General features: G+C 50.2%; 2 protein-coding genes across 3 annotated transcripts in view; both read left to right on the top strand.

The window, feature by feature from the left end:
• Nucleotides 1–14,717, top strand: part of LOC116824950 (uncharacterized) — a 954,865-nt gene that overhangs the window by 397,745 nt on the left and 542,403 nt on the right. The window lies entirely within an intron of this gene.
• The window catches only part of LOC116838623 (butyrophilin subfamily 1 member A1-like), a 65,424-nt gene that overhangs the window by 26,191 nt on the left and 24,516 nt on the right, over nt 1–14,717 (top strand). Inside the window, exons 8-11 of one of the 2 annotated variants that reach the window (XM_075071993.1) lie at nt 7,628–7,744; nt 11,938–11,970; nt 12,859–12,891; nt 12,974–13,006. In XM_075071993.1, the coding sequence (XP_074928094.1) occupies nt 7,628–7,744; nt 11,938–11,970; nt 12,859–12,891; nt 12,974–13,006 (216 nt within the window). The remainder of the gene's footprint in view (nt 1–7,627; nt 7,745–11,937; nt 11,971–12,858; nt 12,892–12,973; nt 13,007–14,717) is intronic. The other variant, XM_075071994.1, reaches the window with a different exon arrangement.

The raw sequence follows: 14,717 nt of genomic DNA, 5'->3' as shown, positions 1-14,717 counted from the left end.
AAAGAGGCCTGTGATCTGGCTAACCAAAAAGGGAACTCTGCATACCCTAGAACAGACCCAGGATGACCAAGGAGACACCTCAGCACAAGAAGAAGAGCCATTCCACGTTTTGTCTTTGGCAGTGGGCTCATATGAATACTGGGTAACCCCACTGTTGGATGGCAAACCTATACTCATGGAGCTGGACACCAGTGCAGCCGTCTCGCTGGTCTCCGAGACTGTGTTAAAGAAAAGCTACAGCATCTTCCACTTAAGGCAACAAAAACTGTTCTGAAGATGTATACGGGAGAAGCTGTGCCCATGTTGGGCGCTACTGATGTTAAGGTGGAACTCAATGGACAGACTGCTAAATTGCCACTTAATGGATAGGTCTTGGCTTAGGAAGATCCAGCTGAACTGGGCAGAAGTGCGCCGGATGACTAAAGAAGAAACTAGTCTAACCCCTATACTAAGGAAACATGCTGCTGTTTTTGAAGAGGATCTGGGAAGTATGAAGGGAATCACTGTGACATTGAACATTAAACCTGACAGTCAACCAAAAGATCTGAAAGCCAGAACTGTGCCATATGCCATCAGGCCGAAGGTTTAAGTGGACCTAGAGCACCTGGTCAAAAATGGAGTCCTAATACCAGTTACCCATAGCTCATGAGCAACTCCTATCGTTCTAATAGTGAAGAAGACTCCCCTTGGATTTGTGGTGATTTTAAAGTCACTGTCAACCCAGTGTTGTGTGCAGAGCAATACCCGCAACAATGACCTCTTTGCAGGCCTGGCTGGGGGACAAAAATTCAGTAAGATTGATCTGAGTCAAGCATATTTACAGATGCACGTCGATGAAAAGTCCCAAGAGCTGTTCTATTTTGACCAATAGGGACTTTATACATATCTGTCCCTACCCTTCGATAATGTCTGCTCCCTCCCCTGTTACCCAGGGGGCTATGGACCAGATCTTGTGTGGCTTGCCAGGAGTCCAGTGCTATCTGGCAATGACATCTTGTCACTGGAAAGGAATGCAGGAGGATATCCTAAAAGAATTTAGAGGCTACCCTGCAAGACTGGAAGAGTAGGCCTACGAGTACGCAAAAGAATTAATTCCAGCCTCTGTTGAATATTTGGGACAGCATCATGTGATGCTACCCAAAAGCTACCCAAAAGGCCGCCTTAAAAGTTAGGCTATTGTTGAGCCCCTCCTCAAATGTTAGAAGTCATAGAATATCAGGTTGGAGAAGGGCATCAGGAGGTCATATAGTCAACCCCTGCCCACAAGCAGGACCAATTCTCAACAAATCATCCAGGCCAAGGCTTTCTGCTGATCTTAAAACCTAAGCAAGGAAGGAGATTCATCCGACCTTCCTAGGTAACACCATTCCAGTACTTCATCCATTTCTCTGAGTGAATAAAGTTTTTACCTAACATCCACCTAAACCTCCCCACTGCATACCTGAGACCATTTACTTCTTGTTCTGTCATCAGGTACACTCGAGAACAGTCTAGATCCATCCTCTATTGGAACCCCCTTGTCAGGTAGTTGAAAAAGCACTATTAAATCCCCCCTCATTCTTCTCTTTAGACTAACACATCGCTCAGTCCCTTCAGCTCTCCTCATAAAGTCATGTGCTCCACCCCCTAATCATAATTTTGTTGGCCCCTGCTGGACTCTTTCCAATTTTTCACATGCCTCTCTTGACGTTGTGGGCCAAAACTGGGACCCATACTCTAGATGAGATCTCACAATGTCGAATAGAGGGGAATGCTCGACAATCCCTCGATCTGCGGCAACGCCCTACTTATAGAGCCCAAAATGCTGTTAGCCTTCTGGTGCAACAAGGCAGCTTGTTGACTCATATCCAGCTTCTAGTCCACTTAACACCCTAGGTCCTTTTTGCAGAACTGCTTACACCATTTGGTCCCTAGTCGTAATAGTGAATGGGGTTCCTTTCCGTCCTATAGTCAGGGCTCTGCACTTGCTTGTTGAACCTCAATCCAGTTTCTTTTGGTCCCACCTCTAATGTGTCTAGTCCTTGCTATCTATCCTAACCTCCAGCATATCTAAACCTACTCCTCCCAGTTTAGTGTCCATTTCAAACTTCCTGAGAGGTGCCTCCAGCGCATCTCCCCAACCATTAATGAAGAATATGAACAAAACCGGCCTTGGGCCTCCACTTGAAACCAGCTGCCAACAGAGCATAAGCCATTGATTCACTTACCCCGTGAGTCGAGACCTATGCCAGCTTCTAGTCCATCTTCATATGTCCAATCATCGCCCATATTCTTAACTGCTGCAAGAATACTGTGGGAGACCTGATCAAAGCTTTGCTAAAGTCAGGAAAACAATCCACTGTTTTCCCCCATCCACAGAAGCCCATGTATCACCTTCATAGAAGGCCAATTAGGTTTAGTAACATGACTTGCCCTTGTGAATTCCGTGCTGACTGTCTGATCACTTTCCTCTCTCTCTAGTGCTCAAGAATTGATTCCTTGAGGACCTGCTGCATGATTTTTCTCAGGGACTGAGGGTGGGTGACTGGCCTGTAAGTTCCCCAGATCGTCCTCTTCCCTTTTTTAAGATGGAGCATACATTACGCTTTTTTCCACGTATCCGGACTCCCCCGAATCCCCATGAGTTTTTCAAAGATAATGGTCTAATGCTCTGCAATCACATCTGCCATACTCCTTTACAGTGTATTCGGCCCCAATGACTTGTCTCGTCCAGTTTTTCTAAATAGTCCCGAACCACTCTTCTCCCACAGAAGCGCTGTCACCTTTCTCCCCACATCTGTGCTGCCCGTGCAGCAGTCCTGGGAGCTGACTTGTTTTGAAGACAGAGGTAAAAAATCTTGAGTACATTAGCTTTTTCCACATCCTGTCATAGTTTTCTCCCCATTCATAAGGGCCAAGCTTCTTGACTTTCTTTTTGTTGCTCACATACTGAGGAAAACCTCTGTTACTCTTAACATCTCTAGCTAGCTGCAACTCCAAGTGTGATTTGGCCTTCCTGATTTCGCTCCTGCATGCCTGAGCAATATTTTTATACTCCTCTCTGGTCATTTGTCCAATCTTCCACTTCTTATAAGCTTCTTTTTTGCGTTTAAGATCAGCAAGGATTTCACTGTTAAGCCAAGCTGGTCATCTGCCACATTTACTATTCTTCCTACACATCGGGATGTTTTTTTCCTGCAACCTCAATAAGGATTCTTCAAAATACAGCCAGCTCTTCTGGACTCCTTTCCCCCCTCATGTTATTTTACCAGGGGATCCTGCCCATCAGCTCCCTGAGGGAGTCAAAGTCTGCTTTTCTGAAATTCAGAGTCCATATTCTGCTGCTCTCCGTTTTTCCTTGTGTCAGGATCCTGAACTTGACTATGTTATAGTCACTGCCTCCCAGGTTCCCATCCACTTTTGCTTCCCCTACTAACTCTTCTCTGTTTGTGAGCAGCAGGTCAAGAAGAGTTCTGTCCCTAGTTGATTCCTCCAGCACTTGGCCAGCTTCACTCATTTCTAGGACTATTGAACTATTATGGAAAGTTCAACTCAGTTAGCCACACTGCTAAAACCACTTCATGAGCTCCTGGGGCACAACAAAGCCTGGAAGTGGACTGAAGCCTGTGATGTTGCATTTAACAAAGCTAAGGATGCTCTGCTAAATTCTGAAGTTCTGACGCACTTTGATCCATCCTTACCCCTACAGTTGGCCTGCAATGCATCCCCTTATGGTGTGGGAGCAGTCGTGTCACACATTATGTCTTTGGGAGAAGAGAGACCTATTGCTTTTGCTTCACGCACTCTAAGCAAAGCAGAAACTAACTATGCCCAAATCAAACATGAGACATTGTGAATCATTTTCAGAATTTGGAAGTTTCCTCAGTACCTGTTCAGATGGAAGTTGACTCCTCTCATAGACCATCAACCTCTGACTTCAATTTTTGGACCCCACACAGGCATTCTCCCATTAGCTGCCAGTCATATGCAAAATTGGGCATGGTTGCTTTCCACGCACACATATGAAATCAAATATCGGAAATCCACTCTGCATGGCAATGCAGATGGTCTCTCAAGGCTGCCTTTGCCAGTCAAACATCAAGATATTGCCCAGAAGGAAATCTTTTACTTTGAACAGGTAGATAATACACCCATCACCGCTACTCAGGTAAAGAAGGCACCTTGAGTTGACCCAGTATCGTCCCAAGTTATGGATCTGGTGCTGCATGGAATATCTCGATGAACCTCTCCAGTGTCACCCGACCTTGTTACCTACATGTCCAGAAGGAAAGAGTTATTGATCCAATCTGGTTGTTTGTTGTGGGGGAGACGTGTCATTATCCCACCACCACTGAGATCACAGATGTTAGAACAGCTACATTCCAGTCACTGTGGAATAGTGTGCATGAAGAACATTGCACAAAGCTATTTTTGGTGGCCTGGATTGGACAGTGCTATTGAAGAGAAGGCAAGAGCTTGTATTTCATGTCAGGGTGTGAGGAATCCACCCCAGTGGGCACCCCTACACCCATGGGACTAGCCTGAAAACCCATGGAAACTTATTCACGTTGACTTCGCTGGCCCACTTGAAGGAAGCATGTTCTTGGTGGTGATAGATGGCCAGAAGTCTCTATAATGCAGTCCGCTACTGCAGAGAGTACTACCCAAAAACTTCATGGACTCTTTAGTCGTTTCAGTCTGACAGAACAACTTGTGAGCGACAACAGACCACAGTTCATCTCTCAGGAGTTTCAAAATTTTATGAAACCAAATGGGATACATCAAATCACTTCAGCACCATATCATCCATCCACCAATGGATTAGCTCAGTGGTCCCCAACGCGGTGCCTGCGGGCTCCATGGCACCCGCGGGGGCATCTTAATGCTCCCGCGTCCTGGCCCCCAGGAGAGCACCCACCGGCATTTTGACAGGGATGCCTCTCGATGACGCTGCTTGCCGTTGACAAGTGATGTCAGCAAGAGGCGTCACCCCCGAATTTCGGCGGGGATGCCTCTCACTGACGCTGCTTGTCGTCGACAAGTGACGTCATCGAGAGGCATCGCTCCCGAATTTCGCCGGCGATGCCTCTCGCTGACGCCGCTTGCCGTCAACAAATGACATCATTGAGAGGTGACGCCCCCGAATTTCAGCGGGGATGACTCTCGATGATGTCGCTTGTCGATGGCAAGCGGCGTCATCGAGAGGCGTTGCCCCTGAAATGTTGCCAAAATTTGGCGGCATTTCGGCTGGTGCTCCACCGCTGCAGTGGTCCTTCGGCTGGCACCCGCCAACAAAAAAGGTTGGGGACCACTGGATTAGCTGAAAGATTTGTGCAGACAATGAAACAAGCTTTGAAATCGGTAGGAGGACAATTATCCATTCAAAAGCATCTGGACACCTTCTTACTATTCTCCAGAAACACACCTCATGCTACAACCAAGGCATCCCTGGCCTTTCTAATGATGGGATGACAGCTGCGCACTTGCTTTGATCTGCTGAAACCTTCTGAACCCCAACCAACTGTGCAACATCAGCAGCAGGATCAAGTCATCAGGAATGCACCCAGAGCAAAAGACCGAACCTTTAGCCCGGGACAGCCGGTTTTGGCTCGGAATTATACCTCTGGAGATAAATGAGTCCCTGCCACTGTTATCATCACTCAAACAGGGCTTGTTTCCTACACAGTCCAGACTGCAGGGGATCTCACCTGGCAGTAACATGTAGATCAGCTGCTGCCAGGTCATACCAGTCCTCAGGACACGTCTTCAGTTGAGTTGCCTGACTTCACCACTTCCGTTGAGACACCGAATCAAGTCACCTGTTCCTGACTTTTCTCCCTCCATTACTGCCAGAGGCAGAGATACCCCCCTGCCCAGAACGAGCTGATACCACATCCTCACCCATTCACCCTATGAACCCTGAGCCCATTGTCAGGCCTGCGCCCAAGACACTTTTGAGTGCAACAACACCAGAAATCTGCCGTACTCCACCTAGAGACAGAAGGCCTCCTCATCGGCTGGATCTTTAGCTAGGGCAAACCCACGGTTACGGGGCAAAATAATCCCCAGGGTTTAGCCAGGAATGGAGGCAGTCTACCCTTCTTCTCTAGTTTAGTGTTTGTTTTAGTTAGGGGATGTTTTCATTCAGGGGGGAGGAATATGTTGTGTATTTGGTTGTCGTAGTAATAGAACCTTGTTCTTGCTATGGCAGTGTGTGGCAATAAATGGCTGCTCTTAAAGGTTACAGCTCTCTGTGTCTCCAATGATGTCTTCCTATAACTGTTGCCCCCAAGGATACAACAGCCCCCCTCTCCTGTTTTAAAGTTTCTTGTGTGTTAAGGTTCTGGATTCTAAGACATAAAGTTGTGTTATGCTGCAACCTTCCAGCAGGAGTATTTATGTCTGTGTCTAACTGTTCTCTCTGTGTGTGACCACAGTTCTCAGCGGGGGTGGGGAAGGGAATTCTCCTTTGTTCTCAGTGAGAGCTGCTGGGTGCTTAGTATTTATGAAAATCTGGCTAATGAAGTCATTTTTCCTAAACAGCAGAAGAGAGCCCTGGATATGGTCTGAGTATTGCTACTTAGAATACATCTGAAAATACCAGCAATAAAAGTTGAGACCCAAAATTGGCTGAAACAAATTTTTACCTAGGAGCATCTTAATTTTTAGAATAAAAGGTTGCGATTTTATGTATTATTATCTACCAAATAACTTCGTTAATACTGAGTGAATATTTCACTGTAATAGTAATAGTAAGAAAGTTGTATTTGTAAAGCACTATTCATCTGAGGTCTCACAGTGCTGCACTGATGGTTAGTCTATGATATGCCCAGTATTACCTAATTGTTATGTTCACAGCACACACACAGAGAGTTGAAACCACACATAAACACTTTTCCCAAAAGGCTGCCATGTAGCACTGCTTTATTTCTAAGAATCCAGAACTCTAACATGCCACAGCCAAATACAGAGAGAGACAAAGCAGGCTGCTCCCTAAGGCAGCGGGGCAGAACCAAACCCACTCGGCTCTAGGCTGGCTCTTTGCAGACTGACTGCAGAGGACCCAGATGCACACTCCCAAAAGAGCTCTTTAGCCTGCAAGCAGGACCAGGAATCCCCTCAGGATTTCAAGTGTCAACTTGTAATTTTTACACAGTTGTCAATATAGACCACTAATCACTTAGCAAAGGGCCCTCTAGTCAGCCATTTCCCCAAGGCCCAGGGAAGAGGACTCTGGAGGAATTTTTATTCTGAATCTATAGGCTCAAGTTTTGTTTTTATTAAAATCCTCCATTAACATATTTTGGGCCAGACTCTCCCATGAAGCTGAACCCCAATCTGTAGTCTTGGGATCACTTAGAGCAACCTAGGGACTTCTTGAGCTTATGCCAGTGGGGGATAGGTGTAGCGTAATGGAGCTGCACCCTACATCCTCCCTATCCCCAACACATCCCCTCCCATTAATTAACCATGTTCAGTAACCAGGCTAAAGCTTGGACTTCCATTGGCTTAACAGTAAAAGCACAAAGCAGTCACATCTCCCTGTGTATTTCCCTGTGAGAGTCTTGTAAATAGTCACCACTGTCACAGTGTCCTGCCTTCATTCTGCACATGTTTGCACTCTAGTCAATGGCACTTTCTCTTGCAGAGCTGTTTTTCCCACGAGGCAATCCCTGGACGGTGGCTCTGGGGGTGATCCTGCCTCTCCTGGCTGTTCTCATGGCCCTGGCCAGTTACTGCTTCTGGAGACAGCACAGAGCGAAAGGTGATGTAATGAGAGGGCGTGAGGGGAACATGGTGAGAGACAGACAGAGATTTAAAAACCAAACCAAAAGTAAAGAGACAGGGATTAAGGGGCTTTGATTCAGTGTTCGGAGGAGTTTCAGGCAGTGAGAGCTGGGCTGAGGGTGAAGAGGGAGCTGAAGAAATTATGCTCATGTTTGAACCAAGAATTGTCAAGTGGTTTCAGCCCTTCAGACTCACACATGCAATTGGGATCCTGGAGTGAGATCTGAACTGTTCCCTGAGGATCTGCATGGCTCAGTTTGAAACACTCATATGGGGCTCAGTGAGCTGGGCTGAAAGCACGGACATACGGAACTTAGTGGCTTGAAAGAAAAACAGAACTCAAAGTAGAAGAGAGGGGTTTGTTAGGGCCCAACTCTGCTCCCCCATCTGTGCTTCTGAGTAGGAGCTGTGGATGGACAAAGTAGCAGCTGTGCAAATGGAAAGGTTAGAACTTATCTACACTAAGGGTACGTCTAGATTACCTGCCGTATCGGCAGGTAGCGATCGATTTCTCGGGGATCGATATATCGCATCTCATCTAGACGCGATATATTGATCCCCGAAAGTGCTCCTGTCGACTCTGGAACTCCACCAGTGCGAACGACGGTAGCAGAGTCGACATGGGGGCTGTGGATGTCGATCCCGTGCCATGAGGATGAGAGATAAACCGATCTAAGATACTTTGACTTCAGCTATGCTATTCACGTAGCTGAAGTTGCGTGTCTTAGATCGACCCCCCCCCAATAGTGTAGACCAGCCCTCAGATTTGCTCTGCCTGCAGAACTGCCCTTCAGTGATCTATGTGTTTATAGAGATGCTGGAATTTTCACAGCTGCCTAAGGGGTCTGAATGCCCAATTTTAGTTTAAATTAATGGATACTGAGTGTGCAAACCCCCAAGGCAGCTGTGAAAGTCCCACCCAGAGGGTTTTCTCACCTGAAGGGCTGTGAAAATTATGTAGAAATGTACCAGTGTTGGAAGAATTGGGAAGGGGAAATGTCTGTTACAATGATTTCCCAGTGGGGACGGAAGCGGGTAATTGAGAGAAGCAGAAAGGAGCTTTATACTTGCAAAAGCTGGAACTGGATACTGCACCTTTAGAACTGTCTCCTTCAGCACCAGGTATGAATTGGTTTAGTTAGTGGCAGGGACGGGTCCAGACACCAGCACGCCAAGCGTGTGCCTGGGGCAGCAAGCCACGGGGGGCACTCTGCCGGTTGCCGCGAGTGCGACAGGCAGGTTGCCTTCGGCAGCATGCCTACAGAGGGTCCGCTGGTCCCGCGGCTTCAGCGGACATCCCGCAGATGTGCCGCCAAAGTCGCAGGGCTGGGGACCTCTCGCAGGCAAGCCACCAAAGGCAGCCTGCCTGCCGTGCTTGGGGCTGCAAAATACCTAGAACCGCCCCTGGTTAGTGGCTTTAGTTAACAGATACATTATGTGGGTTGAGTACACATTTAGGTGACAGGGATACACTCATTTTGAGTTATATGTAAAAGTCATGTATATGCCCAGAGAGAGAGAGAGCGAACTCTGTTGGGCTCATTTTGAATTATTGAACAATCAGAACAATTAACTGTCACTGTTCCTGGGGCCTTTCAGAAAATTCTCTGCACCAGCTGCACTGGTGAGCTAGGCTAGGATGCTGTAATAACATAAACACACTAAGGATTTGCACAGCTGGTCTGAGATGCTGCTTACACTCAGGGCCGGCTCTAGGTTTTTTGCCGCCCCAAGCAAAAAAAATTTTGGCTGCCCCCTCATCTCAGCCCTGGGCTCCCCCCCCCCCCTGCCCACTCACCTGCTGTCCCAGCCCTGGACTCTCTCCCACACCACAACACACAACCTACACACCCAGTCCTGGGCTCCCCCCTTTCCCCCACCACTTGTGCCCTCCACACCCGCTACCCCCCAGCCCTGGGCTCCCCTCTTCCCCCCCACCAGTGCCCCCACACACACCTCCTGCTTGCCCCCAGCCCTGGGCTCTCTCCCTCGTCCTCACCTGCACCCTCCTTCCACTGCAGCCCTGGGTCACTGGTAACTCGCTCCCAGGGCAGGTCATTCAGCAGGAATTTTGGATGTGCACAAAACACAGACAGGATTGGTTTCCCATATGGTTACAGAGCTGCAGTAAAGTGGAACAATTTTCAGCTTGTGTGATTGGAGGATATCTGGATGCATATTATAAGACTGTCCTCCATAAATGAGGAAAAGTTGAGGTGCCTTTATTATTCTTTTGTTCCACTCTTTCTTTCTATGGGGAATTTGCCAATGCAATATCACTGTCTTCCTTTTAAAACAAACAACAAAAAAAAAAGGCAATGGCTGTTGAAAATAGCAATTCCAGTCCTAATAACCACTGGGAAGCATTTCTTGCTCAATTTTATCCTACTTTTTCTACAGCAAGTTACAGTGGATCAGTATATTGATTTGGGAGAAATGAAGTAACAGCTGCCCAAACTGAGCTTGAGCACTCCTGAATTTTGAGGTGTTCAAATCTGGAAGGCAGGTGCTGGGCTGTGTGGGCGGGGAGGCTGTGGCTCCATGGGGGAGCACGGCAGCATGTATGCAGCAGCTGTCTGGCGCTGCGCGGAGCCAGACACGCTGGTCTGAGTGGCACAGTAAAGGGGCTCGGGGGTTGGAGAAGGGTAGGGGTTCCAGGGGGCAGTCAAGGAACAGGGCAGGGGGGTTGGATGGGGCAGAGGTTCAGGAGGGGCAGTCAGGGGCAGGGAGAAGGGGGGTTAGATGGGTCAGGAGTTTGGGGGTGCAGTCAGGGGACAGGCAGCGGTTGGATAGGCATGGGAGTCCCAGGCGTTTGTCAGGGGACAGGTAGGGGGGTAGGGTCTCGGGGGGGAGTTGGGGGGGTCTCAGGAGGGAGCAGTTGGGGACAAGGAGACGGGAGGCTTAGGTAGGGGGTGGGGTTCCAAGGGGCAGTTAGGGGCAGGGGTCCCAGGAGGGGATAATCAGGTGACAAGGACCAGCGATGCTTAGATAGGGGACGGGGTCCTGAGGGGCAGTTAGGGGCAGGAGTCCCGGGAGGTGGTTATCAGGTGACAGGGAGCAGCGGGGGGTTGGATGGGTTGGGATTTCTGTTGGAGGGAGTGGATGGTGGCAGGGTGAGGCTACCCTCGCGCTCCATGTCCTGGTTTTTGAATGTTAAAATATGGTCTCCCTACCATCCACAGTGCAACTCTCCATCACAGCACGCTGCCGCATGAGGTCCCCCTCCTTCCTTTCCAGTTTGTAGTGACCAAGGGAATGCTGGGAAAAGTAGTTCTTTCCCTGCTCCAGGGCTGGCTGTATAGGCAGGGAGCTAACCAAGGAACTACAGCTCCCAGAGCCCCCTGTTGGCTCTTAGTTCCCATGCTGGATCCCTGTGGGTTGCCGCCCCTGCAAATGGGCTGCCCCAAGCAGGTGCTTGCTTTGCTGGTGCCTAGAGCCACCCCTGCTCGCACTGGGCACAAGATGGTCTCACTCAGGCTGTTCTCAGCAGTGACCATCAAACATGACACTACTTCCATTTCCAGCAGTGTTGTTACCCCAGGGCTGACACATGAAGGGGATGAGCTCCCAGTGGGAAAGAGCTGATCTTAAAAGTGACTCTTGTAGGGGTCCATCCACACCCACCTCCTTGGCTCATGCTGACCTGAGCACCAAGCTAAAGAAAGGCATCTGCACCCTGTTCTTAGCTGGGACACTCCCCATCTACCCAGGCCCTAGGGGGAACTGTTCCCATGTATCACTAAGACCAGAGGACAGGCACCTGCTAGAAGGTCAGGATTTGGCCTAGAATGTAGCCAATCAGACCCCGTCCCTTTCCCAGCCCAGGTCAGTGCCCCATTCCATCGCTCACTTCCATCCTCCAACCCCACAGTCAGGAGCTGAGGGGAGGCGGGGGGAGAAGCTGGGGCTGTTCAGGGGATGGGCCAGAGGGGAGCAGACAAGGAACTGGACAGAAAAAGAGACTTTCTTCCCCTCAATAGCCAGATTAGACTGGATTGTGGCAGGGCCCAGGCAGTGGGGTTGGTGGCTGCAGGTTGAGATAGATCTGTTTGTGTGTCCTGTTTGTCTGTCTGCCTCACTTTCACAATTACAGCACAATTACGTTAATAGCAGGAACTGCGCCTTAAACATGATGGTGAAATCTCACCTCTCGCCCTTTTCTCCCTCTAGAAACTCTGCGATTGGATAAGGAGAGCGAGAAAGGTCAGTGTCTGGGCCCATCAGATTAATTGGCAGTAGAGTTATCCCCATAAACACAACAGGGTGAAATCTGGCCAGCCATAATTAATCATTGGATCAATTGGAACAATTTACTGAGGGTCATGGGTTGCAGATGAAGCCCCCCTTTGGGGAAGCTAGTCCGAGCTCCATCTCTTTCGCTCATGCCCTCCTCCTGCAGCCAGAGCCCTGAGACCCCCTGTCCCTCCCCCACACCTGGAGGAGTCCCAAGCATCCCCTCCCTCAGCTGGAGGAGCCCCAGGCCGGCTGAAGCCCGAACCCTCCCCTCCCACGTGCTCGGAGCTGCCCTGGGTCAGCTGCAGCTGTGCTGTACTTCCCCTTCCCAGATTCCAAGCTGCCTGTGGAAAACCATCTCTCAGGTCTGGAAGATGCTTTTGCTATGCCGCATGCAAGTTCCAGGGTGGCTGAGGAGGCGGAATGTGCTACTAATCTTCCTGGGTTCCTCAGTAATCTCCAGTCCAGGAAAATTACTGATGAACCCAAGAAGCTGAATAGTACATACCACCTTCTCAGCCACCCCGGAACCTGCATGGGGCCTAATAAATGAAAAACTTCCCCCCCCAAACCCCACAAACAGAGGTCTGGTGGCTGCAGCAGTGGCAGGGGAGGCTGAGCCTCTCCTAGCCTATGATGCCCACCGCCCATGCCAAGCAAGGGTCATGGTGGATTCTCTAGCACTGGCAGTTAATAATCAAGATTGGGTGTTTTTCTAAATGATCTACTGTAGGAATTATTGTGGGGAAACCCACTGGCTTGTGTTATACAGGGGTCAGACTAGGTGATCACAATGGTCCCTTCTGGCCTTGGAATCTGTGAACTGATGAATCACCTCTCATGCTATTCTCTCTCTAGAGACCCTGCTGTCTGAATGGGAGGGAGAGAAAGGTCAGTATCTATTACAATATTAGGTCTATCCTCATATATACAACAGGGGGAAGTCTCACCTCTCCCTGTTTTCTCCCTCTAGAGGCTCTGCAATCTGAGATGGAGAGACAGAAAGGTCAGTGTCTGGGATCAGTGGGATCCGACTGATTTTAAATGTAACCTTAGTTCTGTATTTCCTGAGTTTATAACACTTGGTTTGGGGATAATTACAAGCTTCCTGTAATGTGCTTTACCCTTAAATTACAAGTACGTCCTCTCCACCTTAACCCTCACTAATCATAGAATTGTAGGACTGGAAGGAACCTTGAGAGATCAATTAGGCCAGTCTCCTGCACTCATGGCAGGACTAAGTATTATCTAGACCAGAGGTGGGCAAACTTTTTGGCCTGAGGGCCACATTGGGGTGTGAAACTGTATGGAGGGCCGGGTAGGGAAGGCTGTGCCTCCCCAAACAGCCTGGTCCCTGCCCCCTAACCACCCCCTCCCACTTTCCACCCCCTGACTGCCCCCCTCAGAAACCCTGACCCATCTAACCCCCCCTGCTCCTTGTTTCCTTACTGTCCCCTCCCAGGACCCCCTGCCCCAACCCCCCCCAGGATGCCCTCCACTATACAATCCCCTCTGCTCCCTGTCCCCTGACTGTCCCCTGCCGCATCCACCCCCCAGTTCCCCGACAGGCCCCCTGGGACTCCCCACCCTATCCAAACCCCCCTGTTCCCCGACCCCTGACTGCCCTGCCCCAGAACCTCCACCTCATCCAACCACTTCCTGTCCCCTGACTGCTCCCAGGACCACCTACCCACCCTCCCCCTTACCATGCCGCTCAAAGCGGCAGGAGCTCACAGCCCTGCTGCCCATGCCGTGGCATGGCTGCAGGGGTGGGGGACAGCAGGGGAGGGACGGGGGGCTAGCCTCCCTGGCTGGGAGCTCAAGGGCTGGGTAGGATGGTCCCGCAGACTGGATGTGACCCGCAGGCCATAGTTTGCCCACCTCTGGTCTAGACCATCTCTGGCGGGTGTTCCTCTAACCTGCTCTCATGATGGAGATTCCACAACCTCCCTCAGCTTTTATCTCAGAATCGCATTATAGTCCCAATTTACAAAGAGCCTTAGACACCTAAACTCCAGCCACCATTTTAGACACCATGATCCACAACCCTCCGCTTGGGTGACACCTACCCCTGTAGGCACCTAAATTCACTCAGGACATAAATCTCTGTGTAAGTTCTCACACTGTTTAAGCTTCTGCCTCTGGACACGAAGAGTGCACTGCTGCCTCACTCTAGACGTTTGGGCATCTATCTCCCACCTGTGCCCGCGGCGACACATAAACTGGGGGGAGGAGCATCTAGCTCACCCGTAGGCCCTGATCCAGTAGACGTGCACAGAGGCCACCCAGAACTCAGGTGAGAGATGGGGAGGAGAAGAACCTTCCTCCTGGGCAGTGTGTGAACCATCTCTCTGCCCCCCTGCCCATCTCCTCAAGCCCCTGCCTGAGCTCTGAGCTCCCCATCGAGGCTACTGCCCTCCCAGTGCCCCCAGCCCCCATGCCTAGCAGCACCTGCCACAGGGGTGTGCCAGTCACTTTTGGGAGCTGTCTGAGGAAAGCACTGACTCCTTGGCTCCCTGCACCCCAACCCCCTGCCCCAGCTCAGAGCCAGCACCCTGCACCCAAACTCCCTCCCAGAGCCTGCACCCTGCACCTCAACCCCTGCCCCAGCCCAGATCCCACACCCTGTCCTGCACCCAAACTCCCTCCCAGAGCCTGCACCCCAACCCCTGCCCCAGCCCAGAGCCCACACCCTCTCCTGCACCCAAACTCCTTCC

This window comes from Chelonoidis abingdonii, chromosome 13, assembly GCF_003597395.2.
Source record: "Chelonoidis abingdonii isolate Lonesome George chromosome 13, CheloAbing_2.0, whole genome shotgun sequence".
Taxonomy (NCBI): Eukaryota; Metazoa; Chordata; order Testudines; family Testudinidae; genus Chelonoidis; species Chelonoidis abingdonii.
Note: the sequence above shows the minus strand (reverse complement) of the source record. Positions and strands in the feature narration are given on the sequence as shown.